The sequence below is a fragment of the Plasmodium falciparum genome (genome assembly GCF_000002765.6).
Source record: "Plasmodium falciparum 3D7 genome assembly, chromosome: 12".
Taxonomy (NCBI): Eukaryota; Apicomplexa; class Aconoidasida; order Haemosporida; family Plasmodiidae; genus Plasmodium; species Plasmodium falciparum.
Window position 1 is genome coordinate 740,825 of NC_037284.1, and position 25,158 is coordinate 765,982.

General features: G+C 20.1%; 3 protein-coding genes and 1 pseudogene across 3 annotated transcripts, besides 1 other annotated feature; 3 read left to right on the forward strand and 1 right to left on the reverse strand.

Annotated features, from left to right (window-relative positions):
* Window positions 1-169: 169 nt before the first annotated feature.
* PF3D7_1218900 (WD repeat-containing protein, putative) lies at window positions 170-2,323 on the reverse strand (the record flags this gene model as incomplete). Its single annotated transcript, XM_001350556.1, has 1 exon — window positions 170-2,323. One exon carries the CDS (start codon window positions 2,321-2,323, stop codon window positions 170-172), a length of 2,154 nt encoding a protein of 717 aa, XP_001350592.1.
* A 2,854-nt stretch (window positions 2,324-5,177) lies between these two features.
* On the forward strand, window positions 5,178-14,102 carry PF3D7_1219000 (formin 2; the record flags this gene model as incomplete). The annotated part of the gene is made up of 1 exon (XM_001350557.1): window positions 5,178-14,102. One exon carries the CDS (start codon window positions 5,178-5,180, stop codon window positions 14,100-14,102), a length of 8,925 nt encoding a protein of 2,974 aa, XP_001350593.1.
* A 2,722-nt stretch (window positions 14,103-16,824) lies between these two features.
* PF3D7_1219100 (clathrin heavy chain, putative) lies at window positions 16,825-22,818 on the forward strand (the record flags this gene model as incomplete). The annotated part of the gene is made up of 1 exon (XM_001350558.1): window positions 16,825-22,818. One exon carries the CDS (start codon window positions 16,825-16,827, stop codon window positions 22,816-22,818), a length of 5,994 nt encoding a protein of 1,997 aa, XP_001350594.1.
* An 805-nt stretch (window positions 22,819-23,623) lies between these two features.
* Window positions 23,624-24,327, forward strand: PF3D7_1219200 (annotated as a pseudogene).
* Window positions 23,624-24,327: a sequence feature (rifin, pseudogene).
* Window positions 24,328-25,158: the final 831 nt, after the last annotated feature.

Below are 25,158 nucleotides of genomic sequence, written 5' to 3' on the forward strand. Positions count from 1 at the left end.
TATAAGGGAAAAAAAAAAAAAAAAAATTAATAAATATATTTTATATATCAAAACTATATTACATGATATATCACACACACATATAAATATATATATATATATATATATATATATATATATATATTATAAAGAATCCGTTTCAGAAAATTCTTGTGGTGGTGCCCATTTTTTAGTTAGAATAAAAATGGAGCTTTTTATCAAATGAGCCTAATATAAGTAATGTTTTTTTATTTGTATCAATATTATTTGAATTTACGTTAAACGTTGAGGGACATATATAATTTTTTAAAAGTTGAAAGCATCTAATTTTAAATCCATTATTTATAGTATTAATAATATTACCACTTTTTATATCAAAAATTAAAATGTATGTACCGTGTACCTTATCCTCTGAAGTTACATAAATAAAATTACCACTTATATTTATTTGTATGGTAGGAAAAGATAATGAATTTAATACACATCCATAAATTGTTTTTATTATAGATTCTTCTTTAAAGGAATATACAAATATTTTTGATGTATCTGTACATATAACTAATATATTTTTTTTTTTATGATAATGTAATGCTAAAATGTTGTGTTTTTCATTTTTTGATTCTTCATGTTCATTATTGTTTTCCTTACTTAAATCGAAAAGGTATAATTTATTTTCTATGAGATAATTTGAACTATTCAAAAAAATTATATGATTACTATTAAGCATAGATATTATGATTATCTCTTTGTTATTATGTTTAACCCATAACATATTGGTTGGTGTATCAGGTAAACCTATAATTTTTTTTTTTTCATATGTATAGTTTGGTTTATCATCATATATGTTATTATTTATGTTGTTACTACAAATGTCGTCAATTTTTTCATTCCTTTTATTATTTGCTACAATTTTTTCATAAATAATTAAATTTTTATCATTAGCTATAGAACAAAATAAAGAATAATCTTCATTAAATAAGCACTGGATTGAATATTTCATATGGTATTTTAATACATCTTTTAGAAACATATATGGATTATCATTTTTTATTTTTGTATCATGATTTAAATCATTTGTTTCTATCAATTTATTTTTTATATCTTCAATTTCTTTCATATTAATTTGACAAATACATATATCACCATTCATGGTTGAAGCGATGAATAAATTATCTTGATAGTTAATATCTATATGCATAACGGGGGACCCTAAGGATATGTGTTCTAATTGTTGGTATAAATATATATGATTATCATTATGACATTCGTCTTTTTTATTTATTTCGTTTTTTTCATTTTTTTCATTTTTTTCATTTTTTTCATTTTTTTCATTTTTTTCATTTTTTTCACTTATTTCATTTTTTTCATTTTTTTTTCCATTTTTTTCATTTTGTTCCTTTTCTTTGTTTTCCTTTTCGTAAAGTATTAAAAACAAAATGATATTTCCATTTGCATAACCAACTAAAAGGAATAATGGAAAGAATCTTTGAAAAAATATAATATTTTCAGAGTTTATATATTTATTATTTTGTTTATGATATATATCAATATACTGAATACATAAAATATTTGACGGTTTATTGGTCTGCTCATTTATATTATTTGATATATCATTATGTACAATGGATACATTTAACTTTTTATAAATTTCTTTATCTTGCGTAAAATATGAATCCCAGTTATATGAGTTCATTCTTACTTTGTGTGTCACATTGTTTGTGTTGTATAATTTTAAACTTTCATCATCCTTATTATCATTTTTGAGAAATATATTTTCTTTTTTTTCCTTCATAAAAGGTATGGTAAGAGAATTATTTTGGTCTGGTCGATACATATATCCATCGAAAGTATTAACGGCATCATCATTATTATTATTATTATTATTATTAATATTATCATCATCATTGTCGTCATAAAGAATATTATTACGATTTTCATCTATATCTCTTCCCTTATGGTTGATATTCTTTACATTTTGAACATTTTGCAAAAGAACATATTTTTCTTTTATATCCCGATCAAAAAGATCAATAGCTTTACAAAGTATAGAATTGTTCATTTTATTCATAGTATAAATAAAAAATGTTTTATCAATATCTTCAAAATCTTCATCTATATTTTCTGCTTCATCTTTTTCTTCTTCGTCTCTTATATTTTCATCATCTGAAATATCTTGATTATTTCGATCTAAAAAATATAAATCATAATCTTTTATATAATCTATTTTACTTTCTTTTTTTAATTCATTCAAACTATTTTTCATTCCAATTTTATCCAAGAAATCATACACAAATTGTATATTCCTGAAATATTTTTTATTGTATTCTACAAATTCTTTTTTCATTTTTAAAAATATAGAAAAAGTAAACGTGACAATATTTGCGAGCCCAAAAAAAAAAAAATATATATGTATATTATATTAATAATATATTTTTATGCCCCTTTTTAAATCGGTTAAGTAAAAATGTGGAAAATGAACAAGGCGCAAAAAATAAATATATACTATATATATATATATATATATATTTTTTTTTTTTTTTTTATTTTTCGTGTTGAACTCATTTAATATTGTACATTCTGATATTTTTTAAAATAACTTAAAAATACCATGTTGCAATAAACTTTAATATTATTGGGAAAAAAAAAAAGAATTAAAAAAAAAAAAAAAAAAAAAAAAAAAAAAAAAAAAAGGATTTTCTTCATATATATATATATAAAGAAATAAGATAATATTTTTTATGTCACGTATTCCAATAATCATCCTTTTTCTGTGAACATAATTTTTATACCATAGGGATATTATATATATATATATATATATATATATATATATATATAATGTATATATTAAAATAATATAAGATATATTTAATAGTATTTATATTTCATTATTATTAAGAATTAAAATGAGATAAATATAATGATAAGTATATTTATTGTATATATCATATATATACATTTGACAAATTATTTTATAGGATAACAATTATACGAAAGTATTTATATTATTATAATTACAATATTGTATAAGTCATTTGATAAAAAGAGGCCAGATGTGTAGAAAAAAAAAAATATATATATATATATATATATATATATATATATTATAATTTTATTTATATTTTAGAGTTGTATATTTATTTATTATTTTTTTTTTTTAAATATTAAAGCATCTCTCTGTATGTTTAGTCTTTGTAGAAATTAAGATGTTCAATTTGCATGAATGTGCGTATATGTGAAAAAAATAAAAAGAAAAAAGAAAATATATGATTGAATAAATGAAAAATATTTAATGATAATTTTCTTCTTATATGTCATAATAAACATATATATATATATATATTATATATATATATTGACACACATGTATTTCAATATTTTTATAATATTAAAGAATGCATATACCTGAAAAGTTTTCAATTTTATATATATATATGCTTTTAAAATAAAAATTCTATTTATTATTTCTTTTATAAATTAAAATATATATATATATATATATATATGTGTTAACATATGTTAAGATTTTTATAATAACTATTTACAATACTATATGGATACACATTTTATAATTTAAAAATTTTTGAAATTTTATATTTTAATTTTTTTTTTATTTTTGCATTTTATTTTTTTTTTTGTTTTATTATTCGATGCACTACAGAAATATATTCGTATTTTATTAAATTCCTATATAATAATAAATAAATAAATATATATAAATATTATATATATAATAAAATTATTACAAAAAAATAGTTCTTTTATATTTATTATTATTATATTATTCGCATATAGATAAGTTAAATATAATTATATTATATATATATATATATAAATATTAAATTTATATGTTCAACTTTAGTTTTTTATTTTAACTTTTTTTTATTTAACATTTGCTCTTTTTTTTTTTTTTTTTTTTTTTTTTGTTGTATTTTTTATACGAAATATTTATTTTATTATTATTTCCCTAAGATTATGTAAAATATAATTTCTAATATATTATTATTTTATTTTATTTTTCTACATATTTTTGTTTTTTCTTTATATATATATAAACTTACATCTTTTTGTTATAAAACGTATACATTTGTATATAATTTTGCATGAACATATTTTTTTGTACTTATGAAAATATGTTATAAATAATTTTTGTTATATTTTTTTTTTTTTTTATATATTATACATAATATATCTTTGGATTTTTATTTTTTCAATACATGATATTATATGAATCTACATAAATAAATATATAAAAAAAATTGAACACAATTACACATATAAATACTTTGAAATATAAAAAAAAAATGAATAATGTTGTTTTATATATTATATATATAATTATATAAATATATATATATATATATATATTTAAATTGATCCAATTTTGTTATTGTATAATTTATATATATATATATGTAATATAAAATAATATATATAAATTAATATATATATATATATATATATTTATATGTATATGCTTTATTTTATAATTATATGCAAGGTTAAGGATAATATGGAGAAGGTTTTTCCTTTTTTCTTTTTTTTTTCCATATTAAAAAAGAAATTAAATGGAAATTAACATTCATGTGAAATATTATAATATGGATTTATAAAAAAATAGAAACCGTAATTTTTTTTTAATATTTTAGAGTAGTCTATATATAATTTATATATAATATATATATATATATATATATATATATGAAAATTAAAAAATCGTAACTAAAATATATATATATATATATATATAACATTAATGAATAAATGTTATAATATTTGTTTTTATATATATATATATATATATTTATTTATTTTTATTTTTATTTTTATTTATTTATTCCTTTTTTCTCGTCAATGTTTTTTTAAAGCCTTTTCCTTCACTTTATTTTTACAAGTTTCCATAGAAGAAAAAAATAAAAAGAGAAAGAAAATTAGTATAAAAAAATAAAGTTGAAAAGGTAAAAAAAAAATATATATATATATATTTATTTATATATATTTATTTATTTATACATATTTTTGAATAGTATTTAGTATAGTCGTATAATAACCCCTTGAATTAATCTTTGTTTTTATAAATTTTTTGATCAGGGAAGGAACGTTGAATATATATATATATATATATATATATATATTTATATATATTTATATATATATATTTTTTTTTTTATTTATTTATATGTGTACTATCCTATAGTATGAAAGATTTTATGGATAGAAACGAAAAACATGTTTATGAAAAGTATATAGAGAATAAAAATAAAGATGATAATCGAATTGATAATAATAAGGGAAATTTTCATACAAATGTAAATAAAAATATTCATATGTATACAATGAAGAATTGGTTAAATAAAAAAGAAAAAGAGAATAGAAAGAAAAGTTTGTTGAATATGAATAAAACATATAAAGAAGATGATGAGAGAAATATATATTATAATAATAATAAGACTGATGAGAATACATATAATAATGTGGTTGATGATAATTATATAAATAATAATAAGAATAAAATAATATTTCAGCATTTTCGTAATACTGAAAGGAAGACATATTATAATGGTATGGTTAAAGGTCGAGAATTGTTATATAAAAATATAAAAATGAATGAAAATAAGAATAATCAAATATCGAATATAAATTTAACTAATTATTTATTAGTACCTGATGAAATTCGACATAAATATACAAAAACATATTTATTTCAAATATCAAAAAGATTATTAGTTATGAAAAAACCATGGAGATTACCAAAAAATGTAGAATTGCAAATAAATAATGTATATCATTTATCAAATTATATAAAAGTATTAGAAAGAATAGCTAGTGAATATTTAAATGATCCACCTATTAATTATTATTATAGAGGTTTAGAATTATATAATAAAAATGTTTTTGCAAATATAGATTATTTATTAAAAAAGGTAGATATAAAAGAAGATACTCAAACTTTTCATTTAAAAAATCTAATTAAAATAAATGAATGTTATTATGATTTAAGTACATTTGGAAAATCACCTAATACTATATTCTATCAATCCTATATTATTTTAGATATACATTCTAATACTTTAACTTTAGAAGATGAATATGAAAACCTTTTTGAATCACAAATATTAAATTATGGATATGGAGAAAAAGAATATCCTAATTTAAAATATTTATTAAGTGTCTGTAGTTCTATTTTATTTTGGTTAAATTTTAATAAAAAAGATAATTTCGCAATTATTAATTATCATAAAATTAGTTCTTTTATTCTTTTGATTTTTTCTTGTGCTATGCTAGCCATTGATAATTCCCTAACATTTGATCAAATACAAGAAATCTTGTATAAATCTTCAAAAATTAATAATAATGATAATGAAGATAATAATACTAATAGTGATACATCCTCGAATTATTTTTCTAATAATATTCATAATAATTCGGAACAACACAAAAATAAAAATATATATGAGGAAAACAACACTACTCATGGAATTGATATCCATGAAAATAATAATAATAATAATAATTATAATATTAATAAATATTATATTCGTGAAGATGTAAAACAGCATGATGATATTTTGCTTAATAATAATTTAGTACGTCCCAAATTATTATATAATGAGAAAAGGGAAGGCCTTGATGTTGAACCAAATTTATATCTACCCACTTATAATTATTTTGAAAATACTAACTCGAAGAAACTCCTAAATAAAGACGAAAAGTGTAGTGAATCTACATTAGAATACAAAAATAATTATGCTCCTAATTATAATGAAAATATGCGGCATACTATAAATGTAAATAGAAAAAATGTACTATATGAAAACGAATTTGACGATATGAAAAATAAAAAAAGTAAAGATGATAAAGTGTCAAGTACATCTTGTGGTATGGATTCATTAAATAAAGACACTAATAAAACAAATAATAAATTTAAGGATCATCATTTCTGGATCCCGTTTGATTATTGGAAGGCATCTCACAAAAGATATTTTTATTATATGTATGATTTAATAAAAAATAAAAATAAAAGAGTTGAAAATAATACCTTCAAAATAAAAAGTATTATATTTACAGATTATGCGCCTTGTTCGGTTTCTATTGAGATTTATGAAATTATTTATAAGGATAATTCTGAATTGAATTCGGACTTGCTTTCGGAAAGTGAAACGGATGTGTATGATGAAAGTGAAGAAAATGATGAGATTGAAGAGAATGATGAGAGCGAAGAAAATGATGAGAGCGAAGATAATGATGAAAGTGAAGATAATGATGAAAGTGAAGATAATGATGAAATCCAACAAAATGATAATAGCCAACACAATGATGAAATCCAACAAAATGACGAATGTGATGATAAATATATAAATACGCATAAGATGAAAGGAACCGATACCATTTATGCAAGTAATCAAAATTTAAAACATTATTCATTTCAAAAAAACGGGACAGGAATAGAATATGAGGAAAAAGGCCTATGGGTGTATTCTGATAGGGAAAAAAAGTTAGTTCCTGCTCCGAGAATACCAAAAGATGAATTCAAAAGATGTTCAAATGATGAAAACATTGATAATAATAATAATAATAGTGATTATAATAGTGATGATGATGATGACGAAAAGCATTTATGTGAATGTTCACTAAATAAACATCACGGAAGAAAAAAGAAGAATAAGAAGAAGAATAAAAAAAAACAAAATATAAAAAAATTAAGCGTAGAGCACTTTAGTCAAACTGTTTATCCAAATGAAAATAATAAAAATAATATAAATAATAAAAATAATATAAATATAATAAATAATAAAAATAATATAAATATAATAAATAATAAAATATATAGAAAAAATTTTAGTTGTAATGTACCAAGTCTTGAAACCAAACAAGCAAACATTTTAGATATAAATAATACACCTAAAATAGATTTTGATATATCCCATTTAAATCAAAGAAATAATAAAAAAAAAAAAAAAAAAAAAAAAAAAATACAAAGTGATCAAAATAGTGTAGTAGGTACAAATTATCAAAAGGATATATCTTATAATAATAAAAGTTTAATAGGTTTATCACATAATAAAATTAATAGTTCAATTAATACACTTAATGTATTTAATGAAGATGATTCGTTAACATCTATAAATCAACATTCTGAAATACATTCTAGAGTAGAATCAGAATTTGATAAAGTTGAAAAAAGTGTAACTCATTTATGGAGTAACTCTAATTTCCCATTAAAAAATCAAATAAAAAAGGTAAGTTCTGTATTTTCTCCTAGAACTATTAATTCAAATTCATCTTGTAAATCTATTTCCTTTGTGGATAAGTTGACAAGTTCCAAAAGAGATGATTTTAGTTCTGGTAGGAGTATACAAACAAGTGAAAGCAAAGAATCCTTTTCTGATAACAAAAAAAATATTATATATGATCATTTTGATAAGAAGGAAAAAAGTTCATTTTTTTATAATAAATCACAGATATTTCATAAGGATGAAAATAATATGAAAAATGACTTTAGTGAGTATTTACAAAAAATGAAATCAAAAAAAAAAGAAACACACCAAATAGATAAGCAACAAGATATAAAACAAAATGTAGATGAATACTATCATTTGAAGAACGACAAAAAAAAAAATAATAAATACAAATTATATGGATTATTAAAAAATAATTACATAAAAGGTAAGGAAAAAGATACTAATGATAATGAAGAACAAATTAAGTATCATATAAATCATGATAATGATAATGATAATTATTTAAATGAAAATATGAAAAAGAAGAAAAAAAAAATTAAATCAGAAGAAAAATGTAAAACGAATTCTTCCAAGTGTGGGTATGAATATTTTCTAAAATGTAATCCTATTAATTATAATGTAGTGTCCTCTTATGAAAAGAATAAGAAAAAATATATCACTATTGATTTTACACATGATGCAGAAGGTAATGTAAAAGAACATATAATATGTGGTGATATTTTGATATTAATAGGACATAAAAATATAGAGAAATTTCATAAAGGATTTTCAAGTTCCTATTCATTTCATACGGGTTTTTTAAAAAAAGGATCATCAGAAGTTCTTCATCTAAAAAAAGAAGATATGGATATAAATATTAATTATGATAATTATATTCCGGATAATATGAAAATATCAATTATTCTAGATGCAGCTACAAAACAAGATTGTTTAAGGTCATATAAAAAAAGTTTAAGAAGTAATAACAAAATGGAAGAGTTAGAAGCTTTGAAAAATTTCGAAAGAAGAAAATCTTTTGTTTTAAATGATTCTGCTGAAAGTGTAATGAATATGTTACGTGATTTTCCTAGTGAATTTTCTCCATCAGAAAAAACCTATGATTATTTTGACAAAATTAATTCGTTAGAAAAAATGATGAAATGTGCAAAGAAGTCGGACGTAACAAATGAAAATTGTGCATCTACCGAAAATAATGAAAGTTTAAAAGAGGTGCTAAAAAATGAAAAGCAACAAGAACAAAAAAAAGATTATGAAAAGGATAAACATAAAATATATGACGAAAATGATAAACATAAAATATATGACGAAAATGATAAAAATAAAATATATGACGAAAATGATAAACATAAAATATATGATGAAAAGGATAAACATAAAATATATGACGAAAATGATAAAAATAAAATATATGATGAAAAGGATAAACATAAAATATGTGATGAAAATAATAAAAATAATATATATGATGAAAAGGATAAACATAAAATATATGATGAAAATGATAAAAATAAAATATATGATGAAAAGGATAAAAATAAAATATATGATGAAAAGGATAAAAATAAAATATATGATGAAAATGATAAACATAAAATATATGATGAAAATAATAAAAATAATATATATGATGAAAATGATAAAAATAAAATATATGATGAAAATAATAAAAATAATATATATGATAAAAAAAATAATGTGGAAAAAAATAACAAAATAGATAATAAAACAAATGTCTATGAATCCATTGTTGAAAAACACTATTGTGACCATTCAGATATTGAAAAAAATAAAGGACAAAAAATTGATATACAATATAGTATTGAGAAAAATCATTTTGATAGTATTCAAAATGATCCCCTTGAAGAAAAGGAAGAATTAATGAATACATATAAAAAAGGTCATTCTTTTAATAAAGTTAAAGAATTATATGAACAAGAGAGTTTAGATATATATAATAAAAAGAATTTAGATTTTAATTCGAGATCTCATTATAATGCTTATTCTGTTTTTAATGAAAAGGAACCTACCCTAAAATATAATGCAACTAATATAACACAATTATTAACATCTCTATTTGGTTTTAGAAATAGAGATGATAAATATTCATTAAATAAAAAACAAAGCATGTGTTCTTTATTAACTTCTAAGAAATCATATTCGAATATTATTTCCCTTAAAGATTATTTACAAAGACAATATGAAATAATTATTAAACCTAGTGAAAATATAACATCTTTTGTTAAAAGCCATGTCATAAAAATAAATGTGCCATTATTAAATTTTTTGAAAAAAATAACAAATCTTTCAAATATCAAAATTCAATTATCTTTGAAACTATGTAATAATGACCTTAATAAATCATTAAATTTTATTGTCTGTACGTGGGGAATTAATATATTAAAAAAAAAAAGTCCTGCGAAATATTCCTCTAGTTGGAATCAAATACCAGAATATCGTAGAGAGTTCAAAAAAATTTTAGGATATCATAATTTTAGTAGTAAATCATCTCTTGACACATCTAAATGTGTAAATAAATTAGATAGTGTAAGTGAAATGGATAGTACTAATTATACGAATATTTCCTACTACAAAATGTTAAAGGATGTTAAAAGTTTGTATGATGAAGGTTCAAAAAAAAGAATACATACAGATGAATGTATTTATCGAATTGAAGATGAAGAAGAAGAAGAAAAAAAAAAAAACAAACAAGAAATTAATAATAATTATATTTTATCTCTTTTAAGAAAAAAAGAGAAAAACGAAATAGGGAAACGTATAATAGATAGGAAAGAAAAAATAAAAGATGAAAAAGAAACGGATTATAGTCCTAAGGATACATCATCTGAAGTTAGTACAAGTACAGATATGATGAAATTTACACAATTGTGTACAAACAAAAAGGAAAACAAGGAAAAAGAAGATAATCACGTACATCGTAAAATAACCAAATCTGATATTATTACAAATAAAAAAGAGAAACATGACGTAAATAATATAGAAGAGATACAAAAGAATGATACAGATATATTGATAAATAATGATGTGAATAAAAATAAGAGTGATATGTTGAAACGTGCTGATAATTATATTATTAGTAATAATAATAATAATAATATTTCTTTAAAAAAAACAATTGGAGAAAGTAGCTTTTTTTATGCTAAATTACCAAGTGGGGAACTTATCAAATTAAAAGTAAACGATTCGGTGGAATTAAGTACTCATGATAGCATGCCATTATTGTTAGTTGAACCCATAGATGATATAACCGATGAAATGAAAAAGGAGATAACCGAATGGAACTCTCTTTCAAAAATGAACTCTCAAACGTCTAGTAAAGAAAATACAATGAGTGATAATAATAATTTACATAAAGATTATCTTATTAACGATTTAGAAGTAATGTACAATAAATTGAATAAAAAGGGTAGTATTGAATCCACATTTAGTATGGAAAGTGAAAGAAGTGTAACTTCAAGATTGTCCCCATCTATTCCTGGTGAAACATTAACATCTTTAGTAAATGTGAAGGACAAAAAGGAAATAATCGTTGAAGATAAAAGGGAAGTAATAGATGAAGATAAAAAAATAGAAACAGTTGAGGAGGGAACAAAAGAATCAAAAATTGAGGGCAAAAACGAAATAATAGATGAAGAGAAAAAAGAATCAAAAATTGAGGGCAAAAACGAAATAATAGATGAAGAGAAAAAAGAATCAAAAATTGAGGACAAAAAGGAAATAATAGATGAAGAGAAAAAAGAATCAAAAATTGAGGACAAAAAGGAAATAATAGATGAACAAAAAATTGATGAAAAACAAAATAATGTTACAAGTGAGGAGAACAAAGCTGCAAACGATAAACAAATTAAAGCCAAAGCTATTGAAGCCTTACTTAAACAATCAAAAGCAAAAAGACCCCCTCCACCATTACCTGCTGCATTATTAAAATCTGTCAATGTTGCAAAGGAAAAACCTGAAATGAAAGAAGAAGAAATTGTAAAGACAGAAAATAATACGAAATTAGCTTTTACAAAAAAAGGAGGGAAAAAAATTCCAGCTCCTCCACCCTTTTTACTAAAAAAAATGGGAGATAAATCCAAGTGTGTTTTAAAAAAATGCCCAGAAGCTTTTGGTTTGAAAAAAGCAGCTAAAGTTCCAGAAAAACGTCCCCTAGGAATAAAATTACATTGGCAATTATTACCTACTCATAAAATTGAAGGTACTGTTTTTAATGAAATAAAAACTCAAGAAGTAAAGTATAATTTAATTGATACGAAAGCGGTACATAAATTATTTGCAAGGGTAAAAGGAGAAAAGAAGATTATAAAAAAAAGTGTAGATGATAAACAGGAAAAACCAGAAGAAAAATTAGTTACCGTATTAGATAGGACAAGGGCACAAAATATTGGTATTTTATTAAGATTTCCAATGAGTACTCAAGAAATTGTTGATAAAATTAATTCTTTTGATCTGACGGATTTGAATGTAGACTTTTTACAAAAAGTATTACATATTATTCCATCAAAAGAAGAATGTGACGGTATATTACAAAAATTAGAAAATGAAAAAATAAAAACAGAACAATTCAGAGATGTTGAAAGGAAATTAATACCATTTGTATATCTAGATAAATGTCAAAGTAAAATACAAATATGTTTATTTTCTTTAAAATATGATAAAATGATTAATGAAATAAATAAAGATTTAGATATATATGATAAAGCTGTAAAAGAAGTTAGATCCAGTATACGATTAAGATCTTTATTAAAAGCTGTTTTAAAATGGGGAAATTATGTAAATTATGGTATAAATGATAATGAAGATTTAGTTGCTTTAGGATTTACTTTATCATCTGTTTTAAAATTAAGTGAATTTAAATCTTCCATTGATAGTAAAATAACATCTTTACATTATATTACCGTAACCTTATGTATGTATCTTCCAAATCTAAATATGAACTTATTAGAAAATGATTTGTTATCTGTTTTGACAGCATCAAAAATGTCTTCGGAATCTATAGATATTATTTTCTCTTCCTTAGAAAAAGAAATTACTTATATTAAGGGGCAATTAAAAACCAACTATGAAGAAAAATTTAAGGAAAAAATGGTATCCTTATTAGAGGATAGTGAACAAAAATATAATACAGCACAAAAACAATATGAACAAACTAAAAAAGATGTTAAGGAATTAGGTATATATTTAGGTGAAGATATGCCAAAGAATGGTAATTTAGAAAATATTTTTATAATCTTATCATCAATTGTAGATAGCTTTACAAAATGTTATAAAGATATTTTAGCTAACCCGAAAAAATTTTCAATCATGTTAAATGAAGAAAGCTTGTTAGATGATTATTATAATGTTTTCTGTAAAGGTAAAAAACGACCTATCATAAAAATGAATAGTATTTCTACAAATTCAGATACCAAAGAAGACGATATGATCAAAAATAAAAGTATCCCAGATATTAAAATAAAAATTAATAAATCAAAAAGTGTCAGTGTAAAAAAAAATGACCACGGTAAAAGTACCATGTTTCAACTAAGAAATCAATTAATGCAAGATATACAAAATAGATCCATTTTAAAAAAATCATTGGTATTTCCTAATACATCAGAAAATGAATCTTCTTCGATTCAACCTTCTCAGCAAAATGGAGTGGATAATAGTATAGCAAAAAAGGAAGCTGAACAAAATATTAAAAAGGAAGAAGAATTAAAAAGTGATAATGGCATCAAAATAAAGGAAGTCCAAACGTTAAATGACGAAAGTAAAAATGTAAATGTTAATAACACGATGAATGATGTGGTAACTGTGGAAAATAAGTCTGATGAGAAGCAAAATAAAGATATCAAAGTGGAAGATATAAAAAATACATAAATTTGAATAAGTAACAAAAGGGATAAATATAAATATATATATATATATATATATATATATATATATATATATATATATATATATATTTATCCCTTGATATTATACTCCATATTTGAAACAATAATGTTTATATTTGTAACATATGTGATATCAAAATATTAGTTGGCCCATTATTGTTAATTTTTTAAAATGAATATCCATGAGTAAAAAAAATAAAATAAAATAAAATACAAATAAAATACAAATAAACATTCATAAAATATATTTATTATATATGTTATTCATTTTTTAAGTAATTAAATAGATATTTGAAAAAAAAAAAAAAAAAAAAAAAAAGGTAATTTCTTATTGTTGATGTGTTACTGATTTTTAAAATTCAAATTATATACGAAAAAAAAAATTGTCTTTTTTTTTTTTTTTTTATATTATTATTGTTTATGATTATTTGTAATTTGAATTAAAAAAAAAAAAAAAATAATAAGAATATAGAAAATTAATTAATGATGTATTCTTAAAAAGTGTATATACATATTTTTTATGTCTATATGCACTCTCACATGTATATATTATATAATTAATTGCATATTTATTTATCTTTAATTTGTTGCATGAAATGCATAGCGTGTAAATCCCCCCTCCAAAAAAAAAGAAAAAAGAAAAAAGAAAGAAAAATAACGAATCATTTAAAAAGGACATGATATTTATTTTCTCATTTTTTTATTATTATTATTTTTTTATTTTATTATTTTTTTATTTTATTATTTTTATTTATTTTTTTTTTTTTATGTAACCCTTTTTAGTTTCATTCTATATTTTTAATCATAAATAAACATTACGTATACATACATACATACATACATACACATATATATATATATATTTTTTTTTATTATTTGATTTTATATTCATTTGATTATATTTTTCTTTTTTTGTTTGAAAAAATATTTTATAAACTTCTTTAAAATTATGATAGATTTATATATTACAAATTAGTTCTGTTTAATATATTTTTTTTTAAAATCGTCTAACACATAATTTTTTTATATTTTTTGTGTATAAGAATTTTTACAATTGAAAAATGGTAATAATAAAATGAAAATGCGAGAACTTATAAAAATATAATTTCTTTGTAATTTTTATATACGCAAGAAATAAAAGGAATAGAAAAAAATTATTTTTTATTAACAATTTATTATATCATAATAGTTGGCATTATGACGATTTTTTTTTTTTTTCTCTCCATAAAGGAAATAATTTATTATGGATATAAAAATATTTTATAAATAAGCAATCATTTCTTGGAATACAAGTGTACTTTATTATTATTATTATTATTTTTTTTTTTTTTTTTTTTTTTTTTATTTTGTAATTTCCTTAAGAATGTACTTACATTTTATTATTTAGGTAATAAATAAGAAAAGGTGTAAATTAAAATATAAATAAGAATATATTATATATATATATATATATATATATATTCATTTTAATTTATTTTATTTAGTTGTATACTCATATAAAAATAAATAAATAAAACATTTTAATCGATCTTGTATGATATATGTATATAATATATATATATATATATATATATTTATTTAATAAATAAGGCAATATATTATTAAAATACCATTTTATATATTTTATAAATATATTTAATTTTTATTTCTTTCTTATATTTTTAATAACATATTAAAAATTTTAATATTAAAAGAAAGAAAAAAAAAAAAGATTAAATAAATAAAGTGAAAAATATTTTTATAATTCCTTATTTTCATGGTAATTTTTTTTTTTAAAAGGTGTATTTTGTTATTTATATATTATGCATAATAAAATATTATATTTAAGAACAAATAATATTATGTATTTATTATTTATATATATATATATATATATATAAATATATATTAATATATATAAAAATTTTATGGGATAAAAGAAAAATAAAATAATAAAGTTAAATAAGCATTATTTTCAAGGAATACTATATTATAAAAAAATATTAATAAATAATTAAATATTACATATATTATTATATATATATAATTATATTATATATATATATAATATATATAAATAATATTTATATCAATTATGAACATATAATTTTACTTATTAATAATATATATATATATTTCTTTTGAATTTCAAGTATTCAGTAAAATAATAATAAAAAAAAATATTATTGTATATATTATATATATATATTATAAAAAAGTGTTAATATATAAAACATATAATAATAAATAAAATATATATTAATATAATTTTTTTTTTTTTTTTTTTTTTTTTTTTTTTTTTTAATTTCTTTTAGGATTTTTTATAATTTATTATAAATAATAAATATACATTTATAATATTATATTTTTTCATTTAGTTCTTTTTTGTAAATGTAATTATATATATATATTATTACATTTTTATTTTTAATATATTTTATTATTTTATTATTTTATTATTTTTTTTTTTTTTTTTTACCTTTTGTTATTGTTTAAATATAAAAAGAATAGTATAAAAACTTATATTTATTTTTAATTATTGTTTTCATTTTGATATAAAGCAATAATGTTAATTATTAAATTATAAATATATGAATATTACATATATATATAAATATATATATATATATATGCATAAGTATTGATTTATTTATTACTAAAATATTTTTACGTGTCACATTTATATATATATATATATATTTATACCTTTATACATATATATCAAAATGAGCCAGAATAATCCCTTATCTGTTTGTGTTGCTGATAATCTAATAAATTACGATATTCAAAATGAATCCTTTCGCCTAGGAAATGTTTCAGTGGAAGGTGACAAGTATATTTGTGTAAAAGAAAATGTAAATGAGAATACACAAGTAGTAGTTATTAATTTACACAATAAGAATAGTACTCGTAAGCATATGAAAGCAGAAAGTGTAATTATTCATCCAAATGACCCAATATTAGCATTAAAAGGAACCATAAAAAATATGAATACTATTTTTTTACAAGTATTCAATATTGAAACAAAAGAAAAAATATGTTCTCTTAATTTAAATGAGTATATGAATTATTGGAAGTGGATTAATAATGATACCATTGCTATTGTTTGTGAAAAAAATGTATATCACTGGAATATTGATATACACAATACTAAAAAAAATAAAGATAACAATGATAATAATAATAATAATAATAATAACAATAATAATAATAACAATAATAATTATTTTAATACTTTAACAAAAGTTTTTGAAAAGGCACAAATATTTATTGACAATAACTCACAGATTTTATATTATTCTACCGATAAAGATATGAAATGGTGTATTTTATGTGGTATATCTACACAAGACCAAGGGAAAAGTATTGATGGTTATATGCAACTTTATTCTTGTGAAAAAAAATTGCATCAAACTATTGAAGGTTTTATAGGATGCTTTGGCTCATTCGTTTTTGATAATTTAGATATGAAACCCTTATTTTGTTTTGTCGAAAAAAAAAAAAATTCAACCATATCTAGATTACATTTAATGGATATTTATACCAACAAAACAGAAACAACAATTCCATATAAAATTGTTAAAGAAATTAATTTGATTAATGAAAATCTTAATGATTTCCCCATATATATAAGTTTAAATACCTTACAAGGTGTTATATATATTGTTACCAAATGTAGTTATGTTTATGTTTTTGATGAAGGCACACTAAGTTTAATTGTAAAAGAAAAAATTAGTGAAGATAATATTTTTATTTGTTGTGATAGTAAAAATGGAGAAGGTATTTATGCTGTTAATAAAAAAGGAATAATTTTTTATATAACAATAAATTATTTTCATCTTATAAATCATTTAAAATTATCAAATTTAGAATTTAAAGATAAAATTATAAAAAATCTATGTGTCAAATATGGATATCCAGGATGTGATTATATATCTGCTTATAAAAAATGTATAAACGACATGGATTTTAAAAAAGCATCCAAAATAATTTGCCTAATGAAAAATACCAAGATTTTTGAAGAACATTCTAATAATATTGCAGAATCTATCTTAATTATGAACAGAAAAAATATAGATATTCGTATTATACCCCCTTTAAGAACACAACAAGTGTTAAATAGTTTTAAATCATTTAAAAATACATCCGGACAATTATCTCCACTACTTCTTTATTTTTCTGTTTTGTTAGAGTACGACAAATTAAATACCTACGAATCTATCGAGTTGGTAAAACCGGTTGTTTTACAAAAAAAAAAAGAATATTTAGAAAAATGGATAAAAGATGATAAATTAACCTGTTCAGAAGAATTAGGAGATTTAGTAAAAGTACTTGATTTACGTTTAGCATTAAATATTTATTTGAGATGTAGTTCACATAATAAAATCTTGTCAACGTATTGTCTTTTAAACATGTTTAATAATGTATTAAGTTATATAAATAATTTTAAACAAATTAATTTTGATTATGTAGGCATATTTATTACAATTGTTAATTATGAATTCCCACAAGGAAATGCTGATAATAAGGATAGTGCATTTGTGGGTGACTTTAATTCAGGCTCAAAAAATGAAACTATGGACTTTTTTAATGACGGAGCAGCAAGTATATCTAATGATCAAAATAATAGTATTAATAAATTGAATAAGGGTCATATTAATGAGGTAGCTATTCAATATATAAAATTTTTGTGTGAAAATAATATTTCATTTGATATAAATAAAATAATTGATTATTTATTAAGTAAGAAGAAATTACAAGAAGCTACATCAATTTTATTAGATTATTTAAAAGAAAATAAAGCAGAGCATAAAAATTTACAAACAAAATTATTTGAATTTAATTTATATAATAATGTACAAGTAGCTGAAACTTTATTTCAAATGGATATTTTTACATATTATGATAAAAATAAAATAGCATATTTATGTGAAGAGAAAGGATTATATCAAAGAGCTTTAGAAAATTATACCAACATAAATGATATTAAAAGGGTTATAACAAAATCGACTTGTTTCCAAAAAGGAGGTAATAATAATAATACTACTACTACTACTACTACTACTAGTAATATGGGTGATGGTCATTTTGATATGAATAATGTAAGTAAAGGGAAAATATCCATTGAATGGATTAAAAATTATTTTTCTACTTTAAGTGATTCTGTATGTGAAGAATTATTATTTGATTTTATGAAAGGAAGTAAAATTAATATGGAAGTTGTTATTTCTATTTGTGTACAATATTATGATAAAATAGGTATAAAGAAAATTATTAACAAATTTGAAGAAAATAAGAATTATGAAGGAATATTTTATTTTGTTAGTAATATTTTAAATGATTTACCAAATTTAATTGTCAAAGGAAATAATAATGATAATTTATCAAATAATAGTTTATCGACATATAATAATATGAATGATGAAGATGCATCTATTTTATTAACATCAGATATATGTTCTACACCACAATATTCATACGAAACAGCTAATTTGAAATTAGAAGATGTTCATTATATTATGTTTAAATATATTGAAGCATGTGTTAAAATAAATAATATACAAGAATTAGATCGAATTTGTAAAGATAAAAATGCTAAATATAATCCGGAACAAATTAAAAACTTTTTAAAAGATTGTAAATTATCAGATCCTAGACCATTAATATATGTATGTGATATTCATAATTATATTGAAGAATTAGCTGAATATTTATATAAAAATAGTTTATTAAAATATATTGAAGTATATGTTATAAAAGTGAATCCAAACAATGCACATAAAGTTATAGGAGTCTTATTAGATTTAGATGCATCCGAAGACTTCCTTTTAAATTTATTAAATAATATTAAGAATATATCAAATATTGGTAATTTGATCGAAATAGCTGAAAAGAGAAATCGTTTAAAATTATTGTTACCTTGGCTTGAAAGTAGAGCAAATGAAGGTTATGAAAATATCGAATTACATAATGCTTTAGCCAAAATATATATAGATTTAAATAAGGATCCTGAAAATTTCTTAAAAAATAATAATTTCTATGATAAAAAAATGATAGGAAAATATTGTGAAGATTTAGATCCACATTTAGCATATACAGCATATGAAAGATCAAATGGAGAATGTGATGAAGAATTAATATATATAACAAGTAAAAATGGTCTCTTCAAATTACAAGCGAGATATTTAATTTCAAGACAATCTATTGAATTATGGAAAGTCGTTTTAGACGAAACAAATAAATATCGAAAAAATGTTATTGATCAAGTTATTGGTTCCACACTTATTGAATCAAATAATGCAGATGAAATTACAGTTACGGTAAAAGCATTTATTGAAAAAAAACTAAGTAGCGAATTAATAGAATTATTAGAAAAAATTGTTTTACATAATAGTGAATTTAGTGATAATAAAAATTTACAAAATTTATTAATTTTAACTGCTATCAAATCAGATTCAAAAAAAGTTATGGAGTATATAAATCGTTTGGATAATTTCTCGGGTCCACAAATAGCAGCAGTAGCATATGAATATAAATTAAGAGAAGAAGCATTTGTAATATATAAAAAATTTAATTGTTATACATCAGCAATATCTGTATTATTAGATAAAATATTATATAATAAAAATCAAAAAAATAAAAACTTCCATGAATTTTCATCACATGATTCAACTGTACCATATTATAGTAATAATAATAATAAAGACAATATATTTGGTAACAAAAGTGATAATGAAAATGATGAATATTTAAAACAATTTACACAAAATAATAGTTATCGTGAGAAATATGGAAGCTATTACAACAATAATGATATAAGTAATAGCAACAATAATAATATTCATTTACATCCAGAATTTAATAATGAAGATAAATTTTCTAGTGATACCTTACATAATTATGAAGATATAGATTCCACCGAATCTACTTGTGATTTAAGTAATTATGAAGATGATTTAAATAGAGCTATTGAATTTGCACAGAAATGTAATAATAATGATGTGTGGTTTATTTTAGGTAAGGCACAATTAAAATTAAATAAAATTATTGATTCTATTGACAGTTTTGTGAAATCAAATAATCCAGAAGCATATAAAGAAGTTATAGAAAAATGTAAAGAAAATAATTTCTATGAACATTTAATAACATATTTGAATACTTTAAGAGAACAAAATTCATTGAAAGATGTATTAGTTGATTCCGAGTTATTATATGCATATGCCAAATTAAAAAAAACAAATGAAATGAACAAATTTATTAATACTACGAATTCAGCTAATTTACAATTAATTGGTGATAGGTTATATAAAGAAGAAGAATATGAAGTAGCCAAAATATTATATAGTAATATACCAAATAATCAAAAATTAACTGCATGCTATTTGAAATTAAAAGAATATGCATTAGCAATCGAAGCAGCTAAAAAGGCAAAAAGTCTAAAAACATGGAAAGAAGTCAATTTTATATGTGTAAAATATAAACAATTAAAATATGCACATACAGCTGGATTACAATTAATTATGCATGCAGATCATTTAGATGAAATTATTAAAATATATGAAAAGAAAAAATATATCAACGAATTAATGAACCTATTAGAAAACGGTTTAAATAATGAAAGAGCACATGTTGGTATATATACCGAATTAGGTATACTATATGCAAAATATAAACCAGAAAAATTAATGGAATTTATAAGAAATTATACAAATAAAATGAATACAAGAAAATTAATTGATGTATGTGAAAATGAATATTTATTAAAAGAAGCAGTATATTTATATATATCTTATGATGAATATAATTTAGCTGTAGATACTATTATTAAGCACTCACCAACAGCATATACTGCTGATACATTTATGCAAGTTATACATAAAGTAACTAATAGTGATATTATACATAAAGTTATTGATTTTTATATAGAAGAGCATCCATTGAATTTATATAATTTATTAAAAATTTTAGAAAATAAAATTGATAATAATAGGTTAGTACAAACATTGAAAAAATCAAATAATTTACCTTTGATACAAAAATATTTAGAAGATATACAAGCACAAAACATTACAGCAGTTAATGAAACATTGAATGAAATATATTTACAAAATGATGATTATATTAGTTTAAGAAATTCTATAGATGAATATGATAATTTTAATCAAACCAATTTATTGAATAAATTAGAAAATCATAAACTTCCAGAAATGAGAAGAATAGCTGCATTGTTATACAAAAAGAATAAGAAATATAAAGAAGCTATCAACTTATCCAAAAAAGAAAAACAATATAAAGATGCTATCGAAATTGCAAGAGTTTCAAAAAATAATGTATATATTGAAGACTTAATAAATTATTTTATTGAATCAAAAAATAAAGAAGCTTTCTGTGCATGCCTAATAGTTTGTTATGATCTTTTAAAACCAGATTATATATTAGAAATTGTATGGACTAGTGGATTTAAAGATCAAGCCATGTTATATTTTATTCAAATTATTAGTGATTATACAAATCAAATAGAACATATGAAGAAACAAATTGAAGATATGGAAAAAGAAAAAAAAATGAATAAATCAGCTCCTAATGATTATTCAGCTATGAATAATCAATTTAATTATTCATTAAACAATAATCTTTCCATTATGCCTCCACAAAATAATTTCATGTCAAGTAATTCTTTTGACAAATATGACATGTTCAACAACAATACCCATTTTTAACATATAAAAGGATATATATATATATATATATATATGTATATGTTTATTTTCTTCATTATATATTTTATTTCTTGAACATGTGAATAAAACATTATTATTATTATTTTTCTTTATTATATATATATATATATATATATATATGTATGTATTTTTTTTTTTTTTTTCCCATTTTAAATAGTAAAATGATTATAAACTTATTAAATTTAAAAATAACACATAAAAAAGTAAAGAAAAAAAACAAAAAAAAACATTTAATTTTTTTTAAAATGACAGTATTGTGTTGTAAAGTTAATAAATAAATAAAAATTTATATATATATATATTTGTTGTTTATTGTTCTATATAATAAATCTAATATATGCTATATATTTTAAATGTATATATCTATATTTTGTTTTAATATTAAGACAAATAATTTTTTCCTTATAATAGATGTTTTTGAATTATAATTCTGCTCATATTATTTCCATTTCTAAATTATATATATATATATATATATATATATATATATATGTATGTATATGTATATGTTCAATACTCACATATATATATAGTACAATTTTTTTTTTTTTTTTTTGTAAATAATTGAACAACAAATATACAATATATACACAAAATACAAAACCTATAAAAACACATAGAACATTATTCGAATATGATATATATCCACCTAATTATGAACATGACCAAGTGATATAAACATTATTGAAACAGTTAGAAGAATATGAAAAAAGTATTATCAAAAAGAACAAATATATAAAGAAACATATACTAATGATATACAGAAAATAATTTAAAAAAAAAAAATACAAAAAGAAATATCACAACCATTTTCGTCATTACAAACAAACATACACACCGATCAGTTGATTACTTACGTTTGCAAAAAAAAAAATCCGTAGCAGAAAAAGTGGAAAAAACATGTTTGAAATGTGGGTATGGTTTAGGAGGTGATTTCGCACCTGCTTGGGATCTGTTTAGCGGTTTAGGATATGATGCATGGACAAATTATGCTGCCACTACTCTTGTTAAAATTTCTACAAATGTGGGTTTGGTTAAAGTAACGAATATAGCAACAAAGTTATTAGGTAGTACAGTTAACATACCTAAATTTAAAGTGGGAAAAATTATTACTGCTGGAAGGTTTACTGATGACGTAACATTTTCTGGTGTATTAAAATCCATGGATACTATTATGTGCGGCAAATTTGATGACGGCCCACATGCTGGATTTTGTGCATACGTACAAAGTGCAACTAAATGTGCTAAATTAATTACTGCAAAATATACTGTAGAAGAAGCAGAAGTCACGTAAACGTTTTCTGACGCTAAAACAGGTATATTGGCATAGGGAGCCAGTATAACTAGTATTTTAACTACTGCAATAATTGTTTCGATTATTGCAATTGTAGTAATAGTTTTGGTTATGGTAATTATTTATTTAATTTTACGTTATGGAAGAAAAAAGAAAATGAAGAAAAAACTCCAATATATAAAATTATTAAAAGAATATATATTACGTGTTTGGTATTCTTGATAGGTAGTTTAGTATATACAAAATATTTAGTTGAATGTATGATGTTTTTTATTATAAATAATTATATTTTTATATGTATTATGTTTATACATATATTATATTTTGTTATGTGTCAATTTTTTCATTACTTATTGATTATGTTAATTTTTTTTTTTTTAAAGACTTTTATTCTTTAATAAATAATATATTTATTAATATATATATTAAATACTAAACTCAAATATAAAATTATATGTAATTGTTTAGGAAATTAAAATGACATATATTTATATAATATCTCATATTAAATGTTATATAATTAAATATAAAATATATAAAAAAATATATATTATGTTAATAATAATAATTAATTGTAGGAAACATATTATTCAAACAAAAAAAAAATTAGTCCATATTTATATAATTAAAAAATATAATATAAATAAACAATTTTATTTTGACAAATATATTACCTACAAAAACGTATCATATATTATATATATATATATATGTATTAATTTATATATTTCATATCTTGTTATGTTCTTTATATATTATTAAAAATATCAAAACACAATAAATACCAAAAGTGGACAAATATAAAAAATACATAAAGAATGAATAAAACTACAATAGAATAAATAAATGAAATAAATAAAAACATAAACTTAAAAAAAGGAAACAATACAGAAATCAAAAATAAAAATAAATAATAAAATAATTTTTATTAATATAAAACATAATTCTTTTTTCCTCTAATTTCTATTTTGATATATATATATATATATATATTTAAATACATATATATTTTAATTTTTTTTCAT